General features: G+C 40.6%; 1 protein-coding gene across 1 annotated transcript in view; it reads left to right on the forward strand.

Moving 5' to 3' along the window:
* Positions 1 to 351: 351 nt before the first annotated feature.
* The window catches only part of GAK (cyclin G associated kinase), a 74568-nt gene continuing 47245 nt past the window's right edge, over positions 352 to 27674 (forward strand). Inside the window, exons 1-9 of the mRNA XM_040542167.1 lie at positions 352 to 712; positions 13219 to 13280; positions 14205 to 14264; positions 16290 to 16404; positions 16827 to 16969; positions 19986 to 20111; positions 20822 to 20911; positions 26661 to 26796; positions 27434 to 27546. Coding sequence (XP_040398101.1) covers positions 571 to 712; positions 13219 to 13280; positions 14205 to 14264; positions 16290 to 16404; positions 16827 to 16969; positions 19986 to 20111; positions 20822 to 20911; positions 26661 to 26796; positions 27434 to 27546 — 987 coding nt within the window. The 5' untranslated portion in view covers positions 352 to 570. The remainder of the gene's footprint in view (positions 713 to 13218; positions 13281 to 14204; positions 14265 to 16289; positions 16405 to 16826; positions 16970 to 19985; positions 20112 to 20821; positions 20912 to 26660; positions 26797 to 27433; positions 27547 to 27674) is intronic.

The raw sequence follows: 27674 nt of genomic DNA on the forward strand, positions 1-27674 counted from the left end.
GGGGGCGTTTAAGGACAGGCTGGACGTGGTGCTTAGGGACAGGGTTTGGGACCCGACAGGTGCGGCGTTACGGGGCGGTGCGGGAAGCGCAGAGCCCCACAGCCCACGGCTGCCGGCCGGGAGCCGCCACCTCACACACTGAGGCACCGCCTAGAGGGGACGGGACCGGGGCGACCCAACCTTGGGGGGGGGGGGGGGGGGGGCGCCACTCCGGGTTCCCCCCCTCGGCGCCCCTCCGCCGCCTCCCGCCCAACGGCCGCCCAACGGTTGGGCGGGAAGCCGCGCCCCGCCCCTCGTGGGCGTGGCCTCGCCCCACCGAGGGGACGCGGCGCCGCCCCGGGCGGTGCCGTGATGTCATAAGTGACGCAGCGCACCCGGAAGCAGGCCGGAGCGCCTACAGTACAGTACAGTGGCTGAGGAGGCGCCCCCCCACCCCCCACCCCCCGGCGTCCCCGGTAGCTCGGGCCGCCGCCGCCCGCCGCCCTCCCGCCGCGTTCCTTCCCCCCCCGCCCCCCAACCCTTTTTGACCCTTCCCGGCCCCCGTCGGCGGGGTGGGCGCCGGCCGCAGCCATGTCGCTGCTGCAGTCCGCCCTGGACTTCCTGGCGGGGCCCGGCTCCCTGGGGGCCGCCAGCCGCGACCAGAACGACTTCGTGGGGCAGACGGTGGAGATGGGCGACATGAGGCTGCGCGTCCGGAGGGTCATCGCCGAGGGTACGGCTGGGGCGGGCACGGGGCGGGTGGGGGGGCGGTTTCAGGTTGGGAATGAGGAGACATTTCTTGTCAGGAAGAGCAGTCAGGCGCTGGGACGGGTTGCCCAGGGAGGTGGTGGCGTCACCGTCCCTGGGGGTGTTCAAGGAAAGGCTGGACGTGGTGCTTAGGGACAGGGTTTAGTGGGTGACGGTGGTGGTAGGGGGGTGGTTGGGCCAGGTGATCTTGGAGGTCTCTTCCAACCTGAGTGATTCTATGCTCATTTGTTCCTGCGCAGCTTTTTAAAATCTCATAGTCGCCAGGGCGAAATAAACTTTGATTCTTTAAAGATTAGTTCCTGCCAGGTGAATGCTAAACAAACTGTCTGTTACTGCTGATGCCGTGACATTCCAGTCTGGACTAATCATAACAGTTTCCAGAGAAAGTAGAGGATGGGCAGGCAGTTAAGTGCTGTTGGGAGAAGTACCTGCCGTTTAGTTCTTGGTTGTAAAGCGAGTATTTCGTACTTCACTTTGGCAGCAGCTTACTGTTCACCAGGATCTAACACAGGTCTTCTAAAGTGTCAGGGGAAAGATGCCAGTTAGATGACTTAAAGCAAATAGGGATGTGCTTGAAGTCTAGTGTTCTCAAGCAGTTATTTGCCACTGGAGTTAGGAGTGTTCCTTGTTTGTCTCAGTGGTGTGGCGTTCCTTCTTGTTTTCCCTTTCACTGATTGAAATAGGTTCCAACAGCTTGCTTATGCTAGGGCGTGAGACTAGCCAACATAGCTGACCTTAAACAACCCTTAGGTATGTTCAATGTTTGCCTGATTGCAGTTTGCAATAGTGAACCTGTGCTGATACCTGAACATCTTGGTACCATTTCTAGAACAGACGTTTGAAGAGACTTGCTTAATTAGTCACTATCTTAAAGAAGAAATAAAAAGGGGGGAAAAAAAACCCACCCCACAAAAAAGCCACAAGGTTTTCATTATGAAATGTAGTTCATTCAGTTGAACTTGGAGCCACTGGGTGTCCGAAAAGTTCCTGCCACTTCTGCCGTCTTCAGACTTGAAACAGGAATGTCTCTGTCTTAAACTCACCACTTGATTTGTTGCTGATACAGTTTTTCCTCCAGCTCTGAACCTGTGCTTGACACTTTCTCGCAAATGCTTGCGTAAGTGTTCTTAAGAGCAATCTTCTCAATGCTTAACAAATCGAAAATCTGTTCGTTTCAAGCGAGTTCTTTCCTGCCAGGTTCCCTGCTAGAATTCAAGGACTGCTTTCTGAATTTAGATTTCAAATCCGTGGTGAGATGCATGTGAACTGCCAATGCGGAGAAGTAGCCTTTTCTATAAGATCGTATGGTCTCCTTTGTTTTCATTTGATGTGAACGGAGTCTATGGGTTGTAAAGTATCATGTGGCAGGCAGGGTAAGTTTGGTGGTTCTTGCACCCTGCAGCTCTTTCCAGATCAGCGTTGTGCTGCCTGTCTGTGTTGGTGCAAATACGTGTGTGCCTGTGTTTTGAACTGGGATGCTAGCTACACAGTTTGTGTAGGTCTGTTTCCCTGACTCATTTTGCAGAAATACCACCCTAGGAGCAGGACTGGGCTAACTGAAAATGTGGTGTGCTGCGGCAGGACTGTGAGAACAAGTGTGGGGAGGACAGGCAGGCGAAGATCCCTTGCACTGATAAGACCTCTGAACAGAGGATGAGCAGATGCATGAACAGATTAAGTGTTTCAGAGGATGGACTGAGTGCTTCTGGAGTAGTCTGCTCTGTCTTCTACTTTGACATTTCAATTGCTCGCTGCAGCTAAGAAATTTCAGAGGAAATGGTTCAGTGCCTTTACATTTAATCCCTGCTTGCCTTTCATGTGATGCTGGCTTCAGCAGTTGTCATGGTTCTTCAGGGTCTTCCAGTTAGGTGCTCGTGCTGCTGCAAAATTCTCCTTACGCTAGGTTACACGCCTAGTTGGTAAAGGTGAGTAAAGGCAACTTTGTGCTCTCTTGTATGCACGTAAGTCACTTGCCAGGCAAACATTTTGTACTTGTCCCCATTACCGTGTGGGCATCCCCCTGTACCAGGGAGTCTGCACACATGCAGTCTAGCTACACGAGACAGAGAACTCTGTGGATAGCGTTAGGTGATGGTGGCTTAGACTGCAATCTGTCAGATCCCTTGCTGTTCACGTGAACAGCATGTACGATTTTCTATGCTGACTTTTGCTTCTTCGTTTGGTGTTTTGGGGTGTCCTCCCCCTTTGTTCAGGACCCTTGTGTCAGCCTATACCGGATAGCTGAGGGATGGAGACTGCTGAGCTGATGATTTGGCTATTAATACGCTGGCACGTTCGACCTTCCAAGAGAGTTGGAGGGAGCAGGTGACCAGAGCAGGCTGAGCAGTAGTCTTTAGAAAGTAATTTCTTAATTCTTGCTCCTGAGAGATGGCAGTCTTTAAATGTTATGTTCTTCCATGAATGTTTCTAGTGAGTCTGTTTTGTAAAAGCAGTTAGCAGTGGCGTTTTAATTGGTGTGAACAGAGTCTGTTGATTAGCATCATGAAGTATCGTAGGGTAGCAGGAACAGAGTCGTTCATAAATTATTTCATATCTCTCATTGACAAAGTGAAAATACAGTAAGTATAGAGAACTTGAGGGTGTCTCATAATAGCAAACAGAAACTGATCTATAAAACAAAACCTGATACCTTTCAATCTCTTGTAAGGTTGAAAAAAAAACAAACTTATCCTGCAAGTGTTATGTTAAGTGTTTGATTAAATCAGGTAACATTTTTAATGGTTTTCTTAGCACGTTAAAAATCGGTTGACAAGTTCACCAGTAGTTCCTACTGCCACTCAGCAGATAATGTAATTTTCCTACAAATACTTCATGGCTGGTGAGATGTTAATTTGCTTCTTGAGAACTGCTCTTGAGTTTTACAGGTTAAATAGGGCACTGTTGTTGATAATTTCATATTTACTATTTCAGCTTTGTTAAATTTTCTGGAACAGAGATCGCAGTAATGGAAAATTAATCTTTAATAAGTTTTGAGGATTCTTCTGGTAAGATAAGTGAGATAAACCAGACAGAAAATAGGCCTCTATTAGTGTTTTCAATGACTTATTTTAAAAAGCTTTGTATTTGAGTTACTGTTTTTTTTTTTGAAATCTGTGCTAGAGATGATTGCATCAAGAAAATCATTTTATGCCATAATTACTATTTAAATATAGTTTTTGTCTTTGTCAACAGGTAATTCAACTGTGGATTGATTGACCCTCATGGTTTTCTCTTTACTCTTGAGAGGGTAATTGCTGTTCTATGAAGTATAGATTAAGTTGTTGATTTCTATATGAACTGGGGCAGTGGTATCTTGGTTCAAACTTAAAGGTTTTACACAAAGCAACTCAGGGTCTTGTCACTGGGAGGAGCTGGTGGCATGGAATTAGCAACACTTGTTCTTCAAAGTATACTGAGAAATAAGCAACCTGCTTGTGTAGGCTAATTGCAATGTGTTTGAAAACTTGTGTTGTGGAGTTAGCCAGGTACTCTTTCATCTGACAGATGAGGAGCAAAAGCTAAGAATAAATGATGGAATTGGGGTTTCAGCGCCTATGAAGTTCTCTTGCCTAAGAACTGGGGATTTTATATCCACTAATGAACAGTCAGTGAAGATGGAGATTTCACTGTTCAGGCTGAGGGGTGCCTGGCTCCTCTTCGTGAAATGCACAGACTCTGTAGTACTGATCCATGTATGGGATAGCTGAGAGAACCTGCAGAAAACTGCTTTTCACGCTGTACAGAGGTACTAGACAAAGCAACAGAACTTCTCTAACACTTTAGATAAATTACAAGTTTATAACACACTAAGACTAAATGTCTGTTTAGCCTTATTTTTCTTCCAGATGCTGTGATGAAAAGGCAAAGACGTTAAGTTTTACTAATACTTGTCCCTCAGATTAGAAACTCTTTGAGAGAAGATGTGCAATTTTTTTTTCCTCCAGTGGAGGTCAGGAATGTGACTTCCTGCACGCTCAAGTCTTTAAGGCTTTTTGATATGGGTTAGTATTAATACTAGTCTTTATTCTTTTTCACACAGAATTTTCCTCTCAATGCTGTGGCATTTTGTAAATAAGATTTTCCCTGTGATATGCTTGTCCAACTGTGCTGTCGCTGGAATGAAGTTTCACGTCATGGTGGTAGATTTCCCATGTGCTGGAAAAAGCCAAGGAAAATCATGATTGAGTTGTAGGGAAGGAAATTCCCTGAAATATTGCATTTGTGTTTTTTTAAATTTTATCTGGATTTAAGGGAAAAATACTTCTGTTTCCTCGTTGTACACTTAACAACTGTAAAATGTTTTTGTTGCTTGTTTTACATGAGAGAGTGAACAACTGAGAATAAAAAACGTATGCAGTTCTGTGAGGAGCAGGGAACGAGGAAGTTCTGTAGCGTGCGTTTAGCAACCATTTATGTCTACTGATTTATTAAGCTTTCTTCGAGCAACAAGCATGGGCAGAAGAATAAGACCATGGAACAGAACCGTGGCGACACAAGTTCTGCATCACTGAGACTTTGATCTGAGTTTAAAAATGATGAAGAAAGAACCATTCCTTAATGAAAAAAGTAGCAGTACAGACTAGAGGCCTTAATTTCTTCTGAGTTCAACGAGCTGTCAAGAGCTGAAGTCATGTATGTGACTTGTTCAAAGCAGTATTGTGACAAAATAGAACTTGTATCTTTTGTTAAAGCATTGTGAAAAAACCTGCTTTGATCTTTGAGTTTATGCAATTAATATTTTGAAAGTAAACAGGCAGAATTATAGTTCACCAAGTTTATAGGTATGGTTTTATGGTCTCTGCAACTCCTGGATTCACAGTATGGTGAATCATAAATGTCTCAGGTTGTAAGGGACATTAAAGATCCCACAGTTACAACCCCCCGGCCATAGGCAGGGATGCCACCCGCTAGATCAGGTTGCTCAGGGCCTCATCTAACCTGGCCTTGAACACCTCCAGGGATGGGGCATCCACAGCTTCTCTGGGCAACCTGTGCCAGTGCCTCACCGCCCTCTGAGTGAAGAGGGGTGGTGGTGTAATTAAATGCTGGACAGGTATAATTCATAAACCTCTGGCCAGCAGAGTCACAATGAACACTTAGTCTGTTTTAGGGGGATATAGTTAGTTTGATTTGCTGGCAGGTGGATGGATTTACTATGAAGGGAGGAGAGCTCACATCATGTCAAAGGGAAGTTGCAACAGCCGTGAACTAAAGGACGAACTGACAGTTTTACAAACCGTGTGAGGCAGACTTCTCAGAAGCAGGAAACGAAGTCAGATTTGCTAAGGAAGAGCTAAAGTACCCTGACCTAGTAGCTTTCTGGTTCATGCTCCCTTTACTGCAGGTGTAGAGAGGATTTCCTAGCATGAAGCAGAGCAATACTGTTTGTTGTTCAAAGCTTCTGTTTCTTAGGTATAACAGTTCATACTTGCAGGGGAGCAATGAATGTTTCAAAGTGTTCTACTTCTCCAGTTCTCAAGGCTCTGGGGAAAAACTCCAGATCCTTCATCTCTGGGGTTGTTTCTTCATGTTATTAGGACTTCGCAGTTAACACAAATTTATGACTGGACTTGAAGGAAAAATGCTTATCAATGCTTGGCAACAATAACACAGTATCTCTTCCTTTTTGATCAAGGGTATTGCTTGTACTCCTTCAGAAAAGCATCTGCCCACTTTAAGGTAGGATGCAATGTAGCATGTAGTCCACGCTGCAATTAGGGTGTTTCAATTGAGCTATAATCAAAATATGAGCAACCCAAAACAGAGGTAGAAAGAAATTTGGTCAGTATTTGGGAGGGGAGCGGACAAGTCATACCAAGTAATTAAAAACAGGAAGTTATTCACGTCATCTCTTTCTCATGACTAGTTAAGCGTGTAAAGAAACAAGGCATTACAGCAGCACGCAGTTTTATGCTGTGGTTGATATCCCTTCAGATTTCATGCTGCCCTAGCCACCAAGTAGCGGAGCAGTCATTTCACTGAAATGGTTTCTCTGAAGATCAGTGAGGGTAGGAAAAACAAAAACCCGATCAAAAAGAACAGTTTTATATCCACGTAGGTTTGTAGTGCAGTGAACTTAATTGATATTATGAGGTGCCAAGGTTTAACGTGGAGGAGAAGTCAGATCTCTTTGTTGGAAATGAAAGGGTCTTCTCAGCTCTATAAGAGGATGATGGAAAAACTGGCAGCAGCATTGCACTTGGGCTGTGGTGGTGTAAGGACAGGTACGGAGTGCTAACTACTAACACAAGTGAGGTAAGGCTAGTTCCCAATGCAAAGCAAGTCAAAAGGTGGTGATAATGTGGACTGGGGAGGTGAGGCTGGTAAGCTTTGTGCTCTGGTCCTCGAGCATGGAACAGGCTGGTTCCAGAACTGGCTGTTGTACTTGGCTACTCTGTTTTCACAATTGGGCATAGTGCTTTGGGTAGTGTACCTCTTACAACTAAGTTTGTGCCTACAGAAGGTGAAGAAAACCAGTTTTGTTCTGTCATGGTTTCTGTGACAAAATTATCTGAGAACTTTTGGAAGTTTTGGCTGCATTCTAGAAATGGGACTATGAAATGCTTCAAGACCGTAAATTTTGTTCCTTGGGGCAAGAGTTTGGATGTGTGTGTGTGTATGTATGTGTGTGTATATATATATATATATACACACACACACACAGGTAACCTGTATAGAGGAATCCTAAAATTATTTTGCTGATATGAAAAGGCTCAGAAAACTGGCTTAAAGATATCTACATATACTTGCAGGAGTGGAAATGATGAGTGAAACCACCCAAAATAAAACTACTTTCTGCACCCCTAGGAAAGAAACTGAAGTAGTCTTTCTATTCTTAACTTTCATTTCCTCGTTTGCATCAGTTGGTCTGCAGTGGAGGTGTTTGCTTATACAGGTATGTTAGTGTAGGGACATGGTCCTTGAGTAAGATGACAGACAGTGAAAACCTTGGTGTGGATATAGTTAAATAGGCTGTGTTGTTTGCCCCATGAAGATCAGTGGTGAGTGTTCTCCCTGTCCTTGTCTCAACCCTTGAGCCCTTCCCACCCAATTTTCTCCCCCTTTTTTTTTGAGCAGGGGGAATGAGGGAGCAGTTGTGGTGGAGTTCAGCTGCTCAGCAGGGTAAAACCACCACAGTCCTTTTCGGTGCTCAAAAAGGCTCTAAACGTGCACCTCCAGGAGTTTGAGATAAGGATGATAATTGAGAGAAGTAACGGGCAAAACATGGACTGGATGTTGTTTATTAATGTAATACTTGAGAAGAACTTAAGTAATAATTGTGAAGAATGTGTTGCAGTACTGTGGTGAAAGGACGAGGGGTGGAGTGTTTGTAAACTGTCCACTTTGTCAGTGTTGTGACGGTGTTACATTTGTTTTGGTGTGCGGATTTCTTTTTGTTGTATGTGAACTTCATGAAGATAGATTGTGAAGTAAGAGTGTATTGTGATCACTCTTAAATATGCTTTTCATAGAGGCAAGGGGTGGAATTTATTTGTTTTTTGTGGCAAGGGTTTGGTAGCAGGGGGTGCAGGGGCAGCCTCTGTGAGCAGAGCCCAGCAGCTGCCCCATGTCAGAGCAGAGCCGGCTCCAAAGGGACCTGCTGCTGGCCAGAGCTGAGCCAGGGAGCGACGCTGGGTGGCCCTCTGGGAGAACAGACTGAAGGAAGGGGAAAAAATACTGCTGTGCTACAGCAGCTGGGAGAGAGGGCTGTGAAAGCGTGAGAGAAGCAGCCCTGCAGCCCCCAGGTGAGTGCAGCAGGAGGGCAGGAGGTGCTCCAGGCAGGCAGCAGCAGTTCCCCTGCGGCCTGTGCAGGGAGAGGCCCCTGGTGGAGCAGGCTGTCCCCCTGCAGCCCACGGGTCCCACACGGAGCAGATCTCCACGCTGCAGCCCCCCCGTGGAGGAGCCCCCGCTGGAGCAGGTGGATGTGGCCCGGAGGAGGCTGCGGCCCATGGAGAGCCCCCGCAGGAGCAGGCCCCGGGCCGGAGCTGCAGCCCGTGGAGAGGAGCCCCCGCAGCAGGAGCAGGGGGTCTGGGGGGAGCTGCCGCCCACCCGTGGGGGACCCGTGCTGGAGCAGTTTGCTCCTGGGGGATGGATGGACCCCGCGGTACGGAGCCGTGTGGGAGCAGGTCTTGAGGAGCTGCTGCCCGCGGGCAGCCCCCGCAGGCTCAGTTCGGGAAGGACGGCATCCCGTGGGAGGGACCCCGCGTGGAGCAGGGGCAGGGAGGGACCGAGAGGGAGCGGCAGAGACAAAGCGTCAGGGACTGACCGCAGCCCCCATTCCCATGGGAGGAGGTGGAGGAGGTTGGATGGAACGAAGGTGTTTTTTGGTTTGCTTTTAGTTCTCATTGTTCTAGCCTCCTAGTGATAGGCAATAAATTATATTAACCTCCCCATGCTGAGTCTGTTTTGCCCATGACAGTAGTTGTTGAGTGATCTCCCTATCCTTATCTCAACCTCTGAGCCCTTTGCATCGTATTTTCTTTCCCTTTCCTTTTGAGGAGGGAGAGAGAAAGCAGTTGTAGGAAAGTTCTGCTGCCCAGCAGGGCAGAGTAAATGTACCACACCGATAAAGGTGCTTTTTTATTTTTGCAAATTATGTTACTTACTGTGTTGGTCATGGCAAAGAAGTTTTGCCAGTGAAGCCTTTTCTATTCAGGGTATGTTTAAACTGCTAGAACAGGCTAGCTCTACAAGGAAGCTAGTATCAATTGTAAATAAAACTGCTTTTAATAATGAAGCAGTAGGACATGTTTTGTCTTTTTTGAAAATAATTGCTTTTATCAATAGTAGGTGGCTAGACCAAGTAAACAAGTAGCTTCACAACTTCTCACTGGACTTTTTGTTTCCCAGAAAATCTATAGACTTAAAATTAGTATCAGCAGTACTACTGCAGTAGTAGTTGATAGATAATATTGTATGGAACTGAACAGTGTTCAGGTGAAACTGAATGAAATGGCAGAGTGAGAGAATTAAAATTGGTGTTTGACAGGCATATAGCAGTAAAGGATCAGATTAAGCCCTGCAGCAGTGAAAGGTACTTTATTTATAAAATGGGTGCAATGAAGAGAATTTAGCCAAGCATAGTACCAGCTGACTGGCTTTTGTTTGGGGTTCTGAAAAGTGCAATGTACTTAATGTATTTAGCATTGCTGTACTTGATTTTTTTGGTACAATCACTGAAATAAGTGTTTCCTTTAAACTATTTGTATACCCTCAAGCTATCAATATTTTAATCAAGTTGCTTCTTTCAATTTACTGTTTGATGTAATTCTGATGTATTGTTTCTTTCACCTGTGCAAATCCTAAGGCATCATTTGATGCTTTTGGATGAAGCATAAGCTGTATTTTGGAGTGTGTCTGTGTAGACGCATGGACATAGGTGTTTGTGGCGGTATTAGCAAGGTGTGTGCTTGAAATACATTTGGACTTACCCCATTTCAGCACTCAGAGAACCCTTGCCAGTGTACCCAGTGCAGCTGAGCATGCAAAATAACTGTTCAGTCACCTGGGGTGCCGCTGTCACCATTTGGCACTTGAGTGCCATCCACAAAACTGTGTGGTAACTTTCTGTAGGAGAAATTTGTGCTATCAGAAGCCCCCAGCTTTGTAAACTAAAGCCTGTATTTTTTCAATGTGCAGTTTGCAAGGCTTTTAGAATAAAACCAGGAAATATTTATCGAGACGCATGCAAAGACAGGATGTTCCCATGACAACGGTCGGTTCCACACCAAAACACTTTGAAGTTGAGCTAAAGTTTTGCCAGGAGACAATACATAATTATAAACATCCTGGTTCCCTGTTATGTGCATATTAGGATTTGGTTCTGAGGATTCGTAAGGCTTTCCATACATAATCTCTTATGGGCTTACTGACATTCCACTCCTTGGCTTTATCCTTATTCTCAATAAGGCTATAGGCAAAGCTTGTGGCCATTGTATTTTGGCTTCCTGGCAGATTTTACTGATCTGTCCCTTTAGTGTTTGGTTCATCCTTTCTACCTGTCCACTAGATTGGGGTCTCCATGCAGTACGTAAATTCCAAGAAATTCCTAATAGCCAGCTTACGTCTTTAGCCACAGATGCAACGAAGTGCGGTCCCCTGTCCGAGGATATTGCTAACGGTACCCCAAAGCTCGGAATGATTTCCTGCAATAACCATTCTACTGTCTCTTCAGCTTGATTGGTGCGACAGGGAAGGGCTTCTGGCTGTCTGGAAAAGGTGTCAGTTAATACCGATGAATACTGATACCCCCCTTTTCTTGGGAGGTCAAAAAAATAATTTGCTGCTGTTTGGAGCTCGATTACTTTTATACCTGTCTAACAATGGTATACAAATTAGGCCTTATCCATTTTCTATTTAAAAACTCTTATACTACTTGAGCTCCCCACCATACTTTATTATGTTCTACAATTACCATTCCATTTAATATGGTATCACAATTCTCCCATCATTTATTTACGTTAAACCTGCAGGTAACATTTTCCATTTACATCTTAGAATCTTCTACTTCATTTTCTAAAGCTTTTGTTAATGCCTGATTTTCTGTTCTTGGTACTAGTGCCAAAATTCACATGCATGCAACGACTTTCTTCTGCAGGTCCAGCAGTACTTTCCCTGTGTGGAAAGCCTGTGGGGCCTGTGTAGAAGAGAGATGTGGAGGCAGTACCACTGCGGCACGGTGCCTGGTGTACATGGCCTACTGACTGCAATGGTGGGCTCTGAACCCTGGGTCATACCTCTTGCCGTGATCAGGGAACTGGTTGGGAATACCAGTCATGGGCTACGGCTTCCCAGCACCTAGCTTCAGTCCAGGGATAGCCCATGGATTGCCTTGCTTATTTCACTAGTGCTATGAAATCTGTAAGCAGTAGTCGTAGCTGATCAGCACTGTCAAGAACTCTGGTTTTATTGCCTGTGTTCTCATTCAGAAAGGAGCCAAAACCTTTTCAGGTAGTACTCCAAGATGGTGGCGTGCACTTCATTCTGTCTCCAGCTCCTGCCCCATCAGCATCCCAAATTCAGGTGTGTGATCGAGAGTTGCCAACCAGAACACTTGTACTGAGCGCATGTGGAAAGCACCAAACCTGCTTTTAGAAAAAGAATCAAAGTAAATGTCTAAACACAGAGCAGGCAGGGGCCTGTAGGGGAGGACTGAAGTACTCTAGCAGAGAGTGCTGTCTGTCCTCTTTGATACCATTGATACTTTGACTCTTCTGTAGTGCTGTAGTTACTCTCTATCTTGTTCTCCTTGCTGCTGGGTATTTGGTTTGTTGTTTCTGTATAAAATTATACTGTAAAAGAACTCAGTATCAGGGAGCCTGTCATTCATTCAGATCTTGCTGTTAATGCTTATGGCACAGTAAAAGGATATGTTGGTGGTAACATTTGGGAGTTGTGGAGTTTCAAAAGTGAGAACATGTGATGGCTGATTGCCATGTGACACTTTCGAGGGTACTTCTTGAAAAGCCTTGAATCTCATTGAATTGCATGAGACACTAAGTGTTCGCTTCAGCCTCATGTTAATGTTCCTCACCCACAGAGAAAAGGTACAGGGCGCTAGTATAACTAGTGATTTGGATCATGCATCTTTTAAAAAGTGCCTTGTCAGCTTGTTTCTTGCCTGACGTTTTTATTCCTTATCCTGTTCTCTTAGACCTTTTGACCAGTGAAATTTTCTAGGTCACTGACATCTGTGCTTATTTTCCAAATTACTTCTAGAGAGGACATCACTATGTAGCTGAATGAGAACAGAATTTATACTAGTGGTGTAGAAAGGCAACTCAGCTCAACTTTGTCACTTACTGTGCTTGGCTGTTAGTCCACCAGGCATTTGCTGCAGTAGGTGGAGAGCAAATGTGCAACCATACTGTTGATGTAACCACAGGGAAGGTATTCATAGAAGAAATAAAAATAGTATAAGTTATGATTAAATTTCAGGTTAGTGACAACATTGTACTTTGTGGTAGCGGAAATGTGTGCTTCAGTGCTTGAAAATGCTTTGGGCGTTTAATATGGACCCTAAAGTGTGGTAGTTATCCTAAACTTACAAAGAGATTTGTATTTAAAATTTTAAACTCCCTTGGTTAGTTTTTTTTTAATGGCAAGACTAATAGTAAAAACAAATAAATAAGCAAACAAGAATAGTTTAATTAAAATCATTCAGTATGTAGGCTGTAGCAAATGTTGGTTTTATGTGCTTGCATTTCAAAAAAAAATCTGCATGTGCAGACTAACAAAACACAGAACAGTTACAAAGCTGGTGGGGCAACAGACATGTGCAAAAGAAAGCAAGTACTGTCAAGAATATATCAGCTCTTGTATGTAGCTTACATATACTATTGGGACCAGAAAATACATATACTTACATTCAGTAAAGCTTCTTTATTCTAACCAAGCTAATGCATGAATTTAAAGATTGGTTTATCTGAATGCTGAAAATTTAAACTGACTTAAAGTGTCTTTGTCTTGCAGGTGGTTTTGCTTTTGTCTATGAAGCTCAGGATCTTGGAAGTGGCAAAGAATATGCTTTAAAGGTAAAATGAATTTATTTAACTACAGGTTTGCAATGTCCATCTTTCCCTAACACTTTAGCATGATAATTATTTCTTGATATACTCCATGGAACAAGGCATTTGGAGAAATCCAGAACGATACAGTGGTGTTTGCACTGCACTATACCCATATTTAGAACTGTCATTAGTCGTAGGACCCTGCATTTTATGCTTAAATAACAAAAATAGGAGTTGCTATATTAGGTACTAGTGCTGTGTGCCTTATTTTATTTTATTTGTGCCTTATGTAGAAGTTCATGACTCTGCCCTGAGGTTTTGTTGCATGGATATAAAGAACCTGGAACATTTTCATATTAAAATAAAAATGTTTAAAGTATTCCATGCTTTCACCCATTCAGCGGTGCACTTTTCAGAGATGCTCCTCTGGATTCTCATGTTCTGAAGGCTTAAAATAATAATTTGACAGCTAACAAACAAGTATTGTGGGGTGGACAATAAAATGAAATCATTTACTCTGTCATACGTTGCTGGAAAAAATCACGCTTGTCACTTGTGTTTCCTACAAAATGACTTCATTTTTGGAGTAGGGATGTTCTGTGGCTATATCAGAAAGCAGATCTCTGTCTTGGGGAGGAAGGGGAAAAGGGTAGTAGTACAAGAGTTGGGAGCAGTAAGGTGGCATTACACGACTGAAAATGACATGCTCTGTTTTTTTTTCCATACCACATCCTACAAATAACAAAGCTTGTGACCATAAAGCATGCTTTAGTTGCATGCTTTGTTACTGTAGTATGTGGTCGTGACATTCAAAATGTCATGTAGAAGTAGCCTCATTTAAATATAGGTAAAAAAAAAAAGTGAACCATTACTGTACTTCTGCAGTTTTGTTGTTTTTCTGTAACTTTTAATAGTGGTATCTTCTCAAATATATTTTTTTTCTGACAGAGGTTGTTATCTAATGAGGAAGAAAAGAATAAAGCCATCATTCAGGAAGTTTGTTTCATGGTATCCTTTTCTGAATGTATTTAAATGTTTTGATTTAATTCTTGGTGTGAAACATTTCTGAGAAATTGACTAGTCTACAGATTTGTCTCCTTTCATGCCTTCTGCTGGTTAAGAGGACTGACATTTGAGGAAGATCTGAGTTCCTGGTTTGACATGATTCTGGCACTGACATTCCAACAAGCTCAGTTCCTCAAATTGCAGGAATTTAATGTGCAGAGATAATTTTAGTAGGTGGTGTAGACTTCGCCACGTACACTGTCTACCAAGTAATGAAATTCTTACTTGGGCATTCTTGTGGTCCTCTGACCACCATGAAGAGAGCTTTTGACCTTTAAGATAATATTTAAATCTTAGTGATACTTCCTCACATGCACTGGATTTACTGCCTTTTTGACTACTCAGAATCTTGCTTTTACTGTCAACATATCTTAATTTCTGCATCAGGTGCACCTGGCTTTAAAAAGTAATAGTGAATTTCGAGGAAGGAATTTCAGTAGAATCCATGGAGCAGAAACAAGGAGCAGAACCATCAGCGTGTTTGTGCTTTTCACTCCAATGATGTCAGGTGGTAGGGTATAATATAATCTGTCATGTTTTATTTCTCAGTCCAGGTAATGTTCTCAGTCTTTGGCTTTAGAAGACTTGATACCCCAGCATCTCTAATACCCTTACTTTGTTTCAAGAGTCAGTGAATAGCTGTGGCATGCTGCTGGTTTTTGGCTACTATATTCAGTTGCATTTTGAGTTACCATGCAAAATCACTGATCTTAAGTTAAGCTACTGAGACGTTTCTTTGTATGACTGCTGAAATGTTTGTCAAAAATGTGAAGTGGACACAGTTTGCTGAAAAAAATACACTTGCAAAGAGCTGAATACCATAACACTGTGCAATTTCTAGCTACTCTGACTGCATCTTGCCAGGAGTAAGTGATTATTCTTTGCATGTTTTTTTCACAGCTCACTTACTGAAGTATACTTACAATGCGAAAGAGGCTTAACTGTTGCTAACTTACTGAGATATAACTACATAATGAAAATACTCTCAGTAGTTAGCAAAAGGCTCTGAAGAGGTGCACATGATAAAAAAAGCACTTTTGATTCATACTAAGTTGGTGGATTTAACTTGCCCTTTTTGTTTTTACGCCTTTGTTCTTAGGTTGTCTTTGCTTTTTTTTTCTTTTCAGACTTGGTGGATGCATCTTGTAAATCATTTGTGTTTGTCTTATGATTCTCAGTGTTTGGCTAGGGTGATGCACATCAGGAACAGCACAAATAGGTGTAATGCAATGTAAATCTCCACTAGAAGGAATTGAGATCACTTTTGTTTTTCTCCTATTCACATAGTTCAAAAACGATACCTTGAATTTTTGAACTGTAAGTGAAAAATGACAAGGGTTTTAGTATGAGTTATTACTCATAAGAAGGTAAGCTCCCCAGTTGTTTAGAACTTTTATTTACTTTGAACTTTATTGTACTGACTTAAAATTAAAATTAAATTTTAACTTAGTGATATGGTTTAGTGGAGGACTTGTTAGTGTTAGGTCAGAGGTTGGACTAGATGATCTTGGAGGTCTCTTCCAACCTAGACGATTCTGTGAAAATTAAACATTGTGGACTTAATACTTGCTTTGTAGAGGCAGGTGTTAATACAATAGCCTGTTCTTGATAAGCTGGCTAGAGAAGCAGCTGATTATTAAAACGTGTCCCTGACACTTCTGTTAATGCTTTGTAGTCACTATCAAAAGAGAAGGAGTATCTAAGGCTGTTACAAAGTCCTTGGAGCCTTAATCACAAGGATGTTTTTACTTTTGCTATGTTACCTTCAGCTATGTTTTGCTATGTTACCTTCAGCCTTGTCTATTTTTGAAGCTGAGACAGGGATTTACTTGTTCTGCTGAGTATCTTAAGTGCAGCTGTAATGCCTTCTGTGATTTTGAGCTAACATTCAAAAGATGTCTGTGAACTGCTGTATACATTAATATTGATAAATTTGGCAGTATTCTTCCTTGAACACATTACCTCCAGAAAAAACTTTCAGGTCATCCCAACATTGTCCAGTTCTGCTCTGCTGCATCTATAGGAAAAGAAGAATCAGACACAGGACAGGGAGAGTTTCTTCTGCTTACGGAGTTGTGTAAAGGTAAACATTTCTTCTCTAAGCACTGGACTTTGCTTCTGACAGCTGTTTTGCACAGGTTGCTTCACAGCTTAATTCTGAAAACCTCCTAAATATAGCATAGCTCATTAGAGCTAGAGTTCAGCTCCCTCTTTCATGAGAGTTGTGTTATGTTCTTTGAAATGGATTGACCTCTTCTTAAATATGAGGTAATCACGAAGTTCTTTGTATTTGAGACTAGTCCAGAAAGCAACAGCAGGAATGTTTCCCAAGAGTGCCATTTTTTCCCTTGGCACTGCAGTTTGTGTGGATTTGCCATTTCTGGAATATCTATCTAATATAGCTCAAAACTGTAGACCTTCCTTGATGACCATCTATTCGTGACAAGCTTTCAGACTTCATGTTGTTCTGTGTGTGCTTATGTGAATTTATCTGACTTTCTACAGGGCAGCTGGTGGAATTCTTAAAGAAGGTAGAACCCAAAGGACCCATCTCCTGTGATACAGTTTTGAAGATCTTTTATCAAACCTGCAGAGCTGTGCAGCATATGCATAAACAGAAGCCTCCTATAATCCACAGAGATTTAAAGGTCTGTTACAGTGTAAAGGCTGACTTGCTCTTAAGGCTGTTGCTCAATTACAATGGACAGTCATGAGCATAGAGCTTGCATGTGTTGCCTTGCCAAGATTACTGGATGTTAATGAAGGTCATCACTGAAATACTTGCATCTTTTCGAGCAGCATCTTTTCCTTATATTTGTGCTGTTAATGTTTTTCTGTTAGCTAGTTCAGGTAGGTTACAAAAAGTCATATAACATCTTTTGCTGGTTAAGTCAGTCTGAAAGTTTTGTTTTTAATAAAATAACCAGAGTTATGACTTACAAATTGTAGTTTTGGCAAGGAGGTTTTCTCAGTACTGACAAACAGGCTTCTAGGTCATACCAAATAAGAGATTTTAAACAAGCTGGGATGCAACTTTTTTGGTGATACTTTCTAGAATAAGGTCTTGCAGTCTTGGCAGAAATCTCTATGCACTGGCCACTAGAAAAGCTTGTAAAAAAGACTCATCTCTTCTCTCAAAAAGGGATGGAAAACTACTTACCAATAAATACATAATGTCTTACATAGCCAGTTCCATACAAGGTCTTCAGTGTGTTATAGCTGAGCCAATGCTGTAATTAGGTCTGCTTTTTTTCTTGTCAAGAGAAATTCCTGTCAGAGATAAAATAAGGAAAGAGGCAGAAACTTGGTTTCATTTTAGAGGCTGTAAAACAAGATGAAATGACAGTCGTGCTGCAATAGGCAGGGACCTTACTATAATCAAGTGTCAAATGGGGATCACTTAACTGTGCTACACTTCCTGGAAAGCAGGCCTGCAGTGTGGCATTAAAAAAAAAGTTAAAAGTTTTGAGTCTACCTTCAAATGAGATCTGAGATGGTAGTGTGGTTTTTGGGGAGAGGTGTAATAGGCTGCAGTTCAAAAAGATTGTCTAAACTATTTTGACTGAAAATAGTAGGATTCATGGAGTTTCTGCAGTATAGCTTAAAGATCAACTTCATATAGCGGTGGCTGTTTCTGTCTTCCTGTGGTTTCCTTCTTGTGCTTTTCAGTGTAACACATTCTTGAATCCCTTTGGACAAAGTTTGCACTTAAAAGTGTGTATACAGCACTGGAAGAACCCAGCTAGTAACTGAATTGTGAAAGTTCAAGCAGTTAGAGTGATTGGTAAACATTCAGTTCTTGTGTGATATTTTAATCGTCTAAATTTGATCTTTACAGGATTTGGCTTGCAGGACACAGCTGGCTTGCATAACACAGGTCATGGAGCCTATTAGAGGCAATCTGAATAATCAGCTGAAATGTTTTTAGTTATTAGCAACCTTCAGCAGAGTATGCAGCACAACATGTTCACCAAATCTTGATTTTTCTACAGTGTTACTGTAACCATTTTTAGTGTTCAAACTTGATTTGATATTGAATCATAGAATGTTTTTTGTTGGAAGGAACCTTAAAGATCACCCTGCTCTGGGGTATCTTCATTTCCAGCTATAGTCAGGGATGCCACCCACTAGATCAGGTTGCCCAGGGCCCCATCCAACCTAGCCTTGAACACCCCCAGGGATGAGGCATCTGCACCTTCTCTGGGCAACCTGTTCTGCTGCTTCACTGTAGGAGAAGAATTCGCAGGGAGCTTTGTGCTGTTTTGTGGGAAAGGAATTCGCAGGTGGCTTCGTGCTGTTCCACACATCCCTGAGTTAGAGATAATGAGGAAAACAGCGGTAGAACCAAAAACTTGAGCAAGGTCGAGATAAAGTAAATTGGCTACAGTGTTAAAGATGAGCTTTGGGCAGTGGCCAATTGCTGGCTGGCTCGAGGCGCGTGTCTGAGGGTCTCTAACCAACTGTAAGACGGATTCGGGCGCGTGGACAGCGCGTGGGGCTACGGGGAAAGTATATGTAGTGGTGAAAAAGGGCAATAAAGGTCCTGCTGTTCAAGAGCCATCAGGAGTCTGTGTCGTGCGTGCCTTCACTTCACCACCCTCACAGTAAAGATTTCTTCTTAATATGTAGTCTAAGTCTACCTTCTTTAAGTTTAAAGTGATTACTCCTTGTCCTTGCCTCCCATTTTCATTGTATATAGAGGTGAGCAAAGGTTATCCAACAAAGGAATTCAATTTGCTTATTGATATTGATACTTAAACAGCTGTCTGTCTTCTTTACAGGGTAGTCAAAATTAATTTTATGGTGGAATAAGGACATGTCTAAGGGAGGCCAGTGGGATGTTCTGAAAACTGAAGTTTTGGAGAATAACATCCAGAGATACGGTAGTGTCAAAAGGAAAGGGAAGATAGATCTGTCTATCTGGAAAGTGGTAGCATAATGTTGGAAAAGTTAAAAGGCACATTGGTCCCTTTTCATGACTTGTGTCTTAGCCGTTTTGTGGACATGACCACGTGATACTTCTGCCCAGTATTTACTCTTCCCTTTAAGTTTCCTCCCAGTTTCACTTAGCAGTACAGGAAGGCTGGATTTTCAGGCACCAAGAAAGGGAAGGGATGAAGATGAACTGTTCAGGCAGCACATATTCCTCAAACAGTTGGCTTCTGTCTACTCGTGAGGTCATGGCTGCATCATTCTGGCTGTCCACCAGCAGCCTGCTTCTCTGCTGGTAACTTTTGTATTTTGTATCTACAGCAGTCCTAACCTCCACTCCACTGCAGTTGAGCTAACCATGTTCAATTCTATGAATGAAAGCATTTATATTTCAAGATACTGCTTATGCACTTGATGATATAAGAAACAAGCCTATCCTTGGGCACTAATAAAATGACTTTTTTTCCGCCAGGGTTTATTTCCTGTTCTCTTGGATGTTTACTGCTTATACCATTTTTGATGCTTCCTCTTAAAAATTGTCTGTTTCGCAGTGCGGTGCTGTTTGAAACCTTTGTTTTCCTATAAACAGGAACATTCTGGGCTAGAGTGAAGTATTATTTTCTATATATGTTTTTTATATTTGCTCTGTACAAATAAGTTGATATGTAAAGTATGTGTTTTGGTGTTCAGAAGTGGGATGTCTTCAATTTATTATTCTACCTCTTTTTGAAGGTGGAAAACTTGCTTATTAGTAACCAAGGGACGATTAAACTTTGTGACTTTGGTAGTGCTACAACTGTAGCTTACTATCCTGACTACAGCTGGTCTGCGCAAAAGAGAGCACTGGTTGAAGAAGAGGTGAGACTATTTCAAAATAAATAATGTTGACAGTAGATTCCATTATCTGCTGTTAATCTGCTATTAATTCATGGAACTTCTAAGACAAATAAAGATTCTTACAGTTGTGTTCATAAGTTCTGTTTTTATATTCACGTTGCTAGAGTTTAAAGACTGCCTGCAGTTAAAATCATAGCTTGTTTTCTGTAACTGTCTGTAAGCACTGCTTCATTTTGAACAGTGTCCATTCTGCAGTCTGGTGTGGAAATAGAAATGATTGATTAATAGAGCCTCTTCTAATTGCACTATCAACAGGAAGTTGAAAATTGGTTATGCCAAAGAGATTCTCACCTTCTGAATTTTCTGTTAAGTGTTTTATGAAGAAATAATAGGTCTTCTGAGCAGGACCTAAGCAGGCAGTATTGCTGTGCTCCTAGGACTACAGTGACAGCATTAAATGCCGTTGATTTTTCCAAAGTGCATTTGCTCTTTGTTTTGAGGTGAGAATAACGTTCCTAATGTGGAACAGTGATTTAGCTTCACATATTTGCATTTTGGAAATGTTCTTGACTATTACATGATTCAGTTGATAGCTTCTGCATGGACAAGAGTTTCCAAAATTAATTATCAAAGATAGCTGTCCATGCAGAATGGATAGCATTCTATTTCTGTGGTTGAATGTTATTAAAGCTTATTCTAGTTTCTGCTTCAAGTAATTCTATCTTCTGCAGATCACCAGGAATACAACACCAATGTACAGGGCACCAGAGATGATAGACTTGTATTCAAATTTTCCAATTAGTGAAAAGCAGGACATTTGGGTAAGAAATTTTCTTTCGCTTTATCATAGCTTCTTATGTCATAGTGAAACTGATTATGCAGTCTGCATATTAGTTTTTTAACTAGAAATGAATGAAAATAAATGTGGATTAGACTGTTTATGTCAAAATCAACTTAAATAGTGTGAACTGTGTATCTAAATATTTAGGAAGTGAGATGTAGACTTAATGTTTTTTCCCCCCGGTTCTAGCTTGGCTTCCATTGTGAAAGGCAATGCTGAGCTTTCTTTGACAATCAGTTGTTCTGTTGCTTAGGTGGAGCTTACCACAACACAGACATAATATTTATAGTCCTTAAATTCAAAATTCAAATTCTTTCCTTTCAAGCTCTGTCATGCATGTCATCCTGTGACAACTTACTGCTAAGTTGGGTTAAAACTGTCATACCTACTGTATTAACAGTATTAACTGTTAATACCTACTACATCTAGGTATTACATTTAGATAGCAAAGATGAAAATGATGTAAGGATCATTCATGTTTTATATAGCAAAGTATATAAGCTGTTAATGTTCACTGAAAAAGCTGTTGTAAGTATTAAATCTTTGATTTTACCTTTTCCAGTTATCTAGTAACTGGTAATATTGCAATAATACAGAGGTACTACCCAATTACTTTGTTTAGAGATGTTTTGGTTTATTGGATGTCTTTTATAGAGTCAGTGTCAAATTCTTCAACTGTCTGTATTGGCAAAAAGTCAAAAGACTAAGTGAGAAAATGTAATGTGGGTGCTTTGAGATTTCAGCTAGACTCTCAGAACTTCATTCCGTTTCTTAGTTACAATTGAGCAAACTTCTATTTAACATCTATTTTAACGTTATGTTTTCAGTGATTTTTTTTTCTGGCATGTGAAGAAATAACAAATGCTTTTTCTGACAACTTGGTCATTTCACACTCCTTCAATACTGACCATCTGAACTAAGATTACATCTAGTTAAACACAGCAAGAATTTCATTTAACAAAAGCCTTTCTCAAAATGGCAGCTACAGTTATCCTAAACAAAAGAAACACATCTGTTGGCGTGCACCTGGTGCTTATCTCCTGCTGTGTTTTTGGAAGGTCTGTTCTGTTTACCGTGCTTTCTTCGGAACATGTTGTCCTGTGTTTTTCCTTTACACTCTGGTTTCAGCCAAAACATGCACAGTATCCAGCAGAAGAGTACGACAGTGTCTGAAAGTATAACTGACTTGTAGTTTGTGGTTCACATAAACAAAACAGTTTTCCCAGGAAAGCGCATAGGGCGAGTAACACTCATGGTTACTTGTAGTGTGAGCTTAAAAGTATAAAGGAGATAGAAATGTCTTCTTTGAAACAGAAAGGAGGTAGAAATGTCTTCTTTAAAACAGAAGCATGGATGAAACAGTTATCAACTGCGTAGATTCCACAACAGGAATGTGATTAGGTACTGAATAGATTAGAAGTCCTCAGGCTTGGTCAGTTGTTTTCTGCACATTTCCTACCTAAGTCTAGAGATATGCAGAAAACAAGCACATTAATTAGAAAGAAATTAAACTGAAGGTATTTGTTTTTAGTGTGCTTACTTAGTGTCATTTCCTGAACTGAAATGACAGTCTCTATCTTGTCGTAAAGATTTTTCTCAGAAATTACCCTTTTGGCTTGCAAGCTGCTTCATATATTCCCACTATCTAATACTTCTGGAAATGCAAATGAAGGGCTCCTTGCTAAGGAGTAAAATTTCAAATTTGGGTTCTCCTTAACCAATACCTGGTAAGAAATTCTTCTAGTTTATGTAAGGCATCTTCCAGATTTTACTTCTGCATGAGTTGAGTATCTGTAGATTTCATGTCCCTTATTTTTTTTTCAGAAATTATTTTGAAGTACTGTCTGTGTATGCATGGAACTATACTATAAAACTTTTATTGTTTCTTATTGCCTGAAGCTTGAGCTGGGCATGGGAATAACAGTATCTTGATTTGTTTCAAAATCTTCTCCTCCTTTCCTCAAAAGACACTACCCCCCAAAAAAAAAAACAAACCGAACAACAAAACAAAAAACAACCAACCAAAACACTTCCACTGTGCTAAGGGGTGAGATAAGGCAAAATGGTAAAGGAAAATTAGGACTTGTTTGTGGCAGTTCTTTGTGTTGAGTCAGCATTAGTTGATGACAGTATCCCCAGGTTCAGTGAGCTTTTTTCCATTCAGGCAAGTCTGCATATCTTTGTCATAAGATTCAAGACCTGTTGTGACAAAGTAAAGGCTTTTTTGTCACTTATTTTTTTCACTTTCTTCTGTCCAGACTACTTAGAATTTCTTAGGAAAAATGAGGAAAGGTTAATAGCATAGTTGTTAAATTCAGGAACTTCCAATAAGCTGATCTTTGGTATTAATCCTGGTTTATTTCAGTGTACTCTGACATCTCAGAATGCATTTGCTATGCTGATTCCAAATATAGAATATGGACTGTAGTCAAAATTCAGAATGGATGGCTGGTTATAACCCTTCTCACTTGAGTTTTTTTAATTATGTGCTCAATCTGTCAAACATTGACTCCTTTCTAGCATGACCATTGCAAGAAAAAGCCTGTCTTGAAAGAATTTTTTTGAAATTTAAACTATGGTAGACATTTTGTCTGGAATGGTGAGGGTGGGAAACTCAAATCAGAGTAAATTCCAAAGAAATATCTTTCCAGATTTCCAGGAATAATTTGGACTATAATAACTCCTGGTGGTTAAAACTAGATTTCGTACTTTCTCAGGGAGCTGAGGGATCATGTGAATTGTGCTGAATGCTTATTTTCAGTGCTAGGCAGAATAATTGAAAGATAAAAGGGAACAAACATTAATAACATTAATATTTTAGTGTTAAGTAATTGTGATTGGTTATTAGTTGTCTTTGACTTCTGAATATATTAGAAATGAATTTGTTCTGATAAACATGTTCTGTTTTTTGATATACTTCTGTTGTCAGTCTGGTTCCCGTTGGGAATCTAATTAAACATTAGACAACCTGCTCTATGATTACAATCTTACGTTTGGGGAAACTGGCTAAATACAAAAATTCCGAAGTTGTGTTATAATGGGAATAAAAGTGATTATACTGAGTGTTGTAGGGAAGGCTTGATGAAATGGGTCGGTATTAGCAAAATGATGTAAAAATAATGTACTGTGAATTTTAAATGCATCTGGAGCTTAATCTACTTCAGGTACCTGATTAAGAATGACAGACAGATCTTTAAACTGGAGCCCTTCAGAAAGACTATCTAATTATATATGCTGATGGTTTCTGAATTACTGACTTCTGAGGAGATTTTGTAGATAACACTGAAGGGTAGCTTATGAAGATTTAACACTCAGTGCATGAATTCAAGAAGATTGATAGGCTCACTTTTGGCATTGCATTCTGAAACACCACCAGTGTGTGCTGCAGTGGTTTTAACGCATTTATGCTGGGGGCTAGCTGAAATGCTTCTTAAACTGGTAGCAAACTTTGTCTGGAGGAAGCACTGCTTTTCTAGAGGATGGAAATGTAATTGGAATGAGTAGACTAGATTCTGAGTAAGTTACCTGCATAACGAATAACTTTTTTTTCCCACTCTTTAATACTGTCTTGCTTTGTGTGATAATGTTGTATGATCCTAACCGCTGAGATTCAGGAGTGCTGTGCCCAACCCTGGAACGTCAGTGAATTACTCATAGTTACTTTTTAACTTTGACATGCTGCATTTTTTTTCTATTGGTACATGAGTTCTCAAATCGACCCAGGCATGTTCTTTAATGGTTCTGTATAAAGTTCTGGGGCAACATCTTGGGAAATGGGCTCTTCTGTTAAGTACATCTGCACAGCCTCAGCACTGATAATATTGGCTTTGGGGAATGCCTTGATGCAACCTTTAGCCAAATTGAATCACAGTTGGAATTTAAAATGTTAAAAAATATTACTGTTACAATTCTAAGATACAGATGAAGGAGGAGGAATAAATAACATTCTGTATCCATTAAAGCAAAGGTTAAATCTAAGTGGTCTCTTTACTTTGTGTGTTCACCCGATTGTCCCTGTGCTGTTCTCCCTTGTGACAGTGGATGCTGTCTCCTGATGTGCTTGATGTATTGAACTGCACAGGAAATAGTTTCATTCCTCCAACTAAATTATGATCTGTCTTCTTGCTAAGCAGATATTCCTGTGGCAGAGTAGTTACTGTTTCCTGTATTCCCCTGCTGGATTAATTAATGTAGACTACGTGGTGGTTCAGTGTATACATTATATGGAGTTCTTTATTTTATATCAACAGTCAGACGCAAATGTACTTGCTATATGATAATGTACAGAATTAGTATATACAGCTTGCTTCTGGCCCAGGAATTAGTGAATTAACAAGTCATTTCGGAGTGACTATATGTCAAGCCTTAGATTTTAATAACATTCAACTCTTTGAAATTGTTCTTGGGATAAACTGACAAGCAAAGACAGTTTGAGACAGTGCGCAAGGAGGACTGAAGGCAGTAAACAGATTTCTCAGCTAGCATATGCTTTAGTAAGTAAGCTGGGTACAGAAGAGAGTAAGGAAGAATTTACCAGTACATTGTGCAAACATTTTCTCAGAGGTATTGGGTGCTTTACTATTAAGCTTTTATAGGCCAGAGGGAAGCATGGTTCTTCTACACCAGGATCACTCTGCAAATAGATTTCATATATTTTTATGAGTTGATATTTACGTACACACACGCACACACATATATATATATATACACATATATACAAAACTTAAATTTACTTAACTAACACACAAAATTGTTCTAACTAATCCATAGCACCTAGACTATTCAGAAGTTAGAACTCATTTATGTCCTGCTGGCTCTGATAGTTGTTCCCTTGTCAGGTTACACAGGTCAGTTAAGTTTGGACACTTCAAGGAACTTTGAAGTTCCCAGAGTGTGTTAGTCACAACTTTGTGATTTTTTTCTTTGAGGCTTGAACAATCCATCTGGAATTGATTTTCAACTTTACTTGCTAGAAAGAATTGAATAACCTTCTGATTAAAGTTGTTACGTGGTTATTAGGAAATAAAAGGACAATCATTTAAGGCTATTTTTCTTCAAATCTTTATCAAAACAACTGTTTCAGAGACAACTTTGTGTTCCTGTAACATGGCATTTAAACAGACTGGTTTACACTTAAATGCTTACCTTGGTGGTACATTGTATAGTAAAGTATTTGGGTTAGAAATAAGAAAGACTAAACTCTGACTCAAGAAACAGAATTAGTCTCCTTGAAGCCTAAGATGAAGTTTAGAAATAAAACGTCTAATACTTATGGAAGAAGAATTCTGTTCCTGAACATGTTCAATGTTGCAAGTGTTCATTTTCTTGTATACTTGAAAAAATTCATAAAATAGTTATATTACTATGATTTTTATAAAGACATGAATAGGAGAATCACTGAAACTGAAAACTTCAGGGAGGGAAGTGGGGAACAAACCACATATCTATTTAAAAGCAGTTTCACTGCTAGGAGTGCTCTAACATGACAAGTGAATGTTTTACTAAGTGTTTCTGTCCTCAGAGAAACATCAGGGCTAATTATTTCAGGAGTGTGAAACTGATGCCTAAAGCGTTGTAATATATATATATAGGGTTGCATGAGTCAGCAGTTGATGATTGAAACCTGTGATTTGCAAGCTCTATTAGGGAACTTAATCAATTGCATAGTCTAAAATTCCACTTCAATTATCAGTTCCTGAATTAAATATTTCTGCCTCATCTCTCTGTAGGCTCTGGGCTGTATCCTGTATTTACTCTGCTTTAGGCAACATCCTTTTGAAGATGGAGCTAAACTTCGCATAGTCAATGGAAAATACACTATTCCACAAAATGACACCCGCTATTCTGTGTTTCATGATCTCATCAGTAAGTTTATAATGTTATTAGCTTGGTGGTATCAATGGATGTATCTTAGTATTTGTATTATATTCCTGGAATTAAGTGTTGTCAATCTCTGCATAATCTATGTGATGATGGAAAGGTTAACTGTAACAACTTTTCATTGTATTCAAAATTTTAATCCACATTCAGAAAACTTAAACTTTAAACGAAACTTATTTTTTAGCCATGTCACCTGTCTTGTTTAGTGTTTGAATCATTCCATAGGAGTGATTAGTGTTTTGATCAATTCTTTGAATTTGCTTTAGAAATACTTACTTTCAATTCATATAGGTTGCCAAAATCTTTGATTACAGTACCAGAAGTTTGGCTACAAATCCAACGTTATTAAATTGCTGTCAAAAATTAAATCCACCATTGCTTCTGAGGTTGTTCATTAATAGACTCCTAAAGTATATTCTGTGAAATATTCTTAACCATAAATGGTGTTAGTTGTGGTTACTTACAACAGTGATACTTGAATATGGATTTAGCGGCTGCTCCAAACTGTTCCACATGTTTGAGTGCTCACATTGCTTTAGAGTGTACTGAAGAAATTACTGATCTTTGCTGGAAGAAGAGCTGTTAAGGGTATCTGTTTTATTGCCTGAATCATGTTTTTTAGGCTCTGCCTTGAAAGTGAACCCAGAGGAGAGATTGTCAATCACTGAACTGGTGAATCAACTGCAGGAGATTGCAGCAGCTAGGAATGTGAATCCTAAATCCCCCATCACAGAGGTAAAGGAATCTCATAAAGGAGTATTATTGATTAGATCTCCTTTCTTTCCTTTCTTATCAACGTGATAACTCACTTTTCAACGTGAGTTTAGTAACAAATGTCAGAGCAGGTCCCATCTTCCTTAGTC

This window comes from Cygnus olor, chromosome Z (assembly GCF_009769625.2).
Source record: "Cygnus olor isolate bCygOlo1 chromosome Z, bCygOlo1.pri.v2, whole genome shotgun sequence".
NCBI lineage: Eukaryota > Metazoa > Chordata > Aves > Anseriformes > Anatidae > Cygnus > Cygnus olor.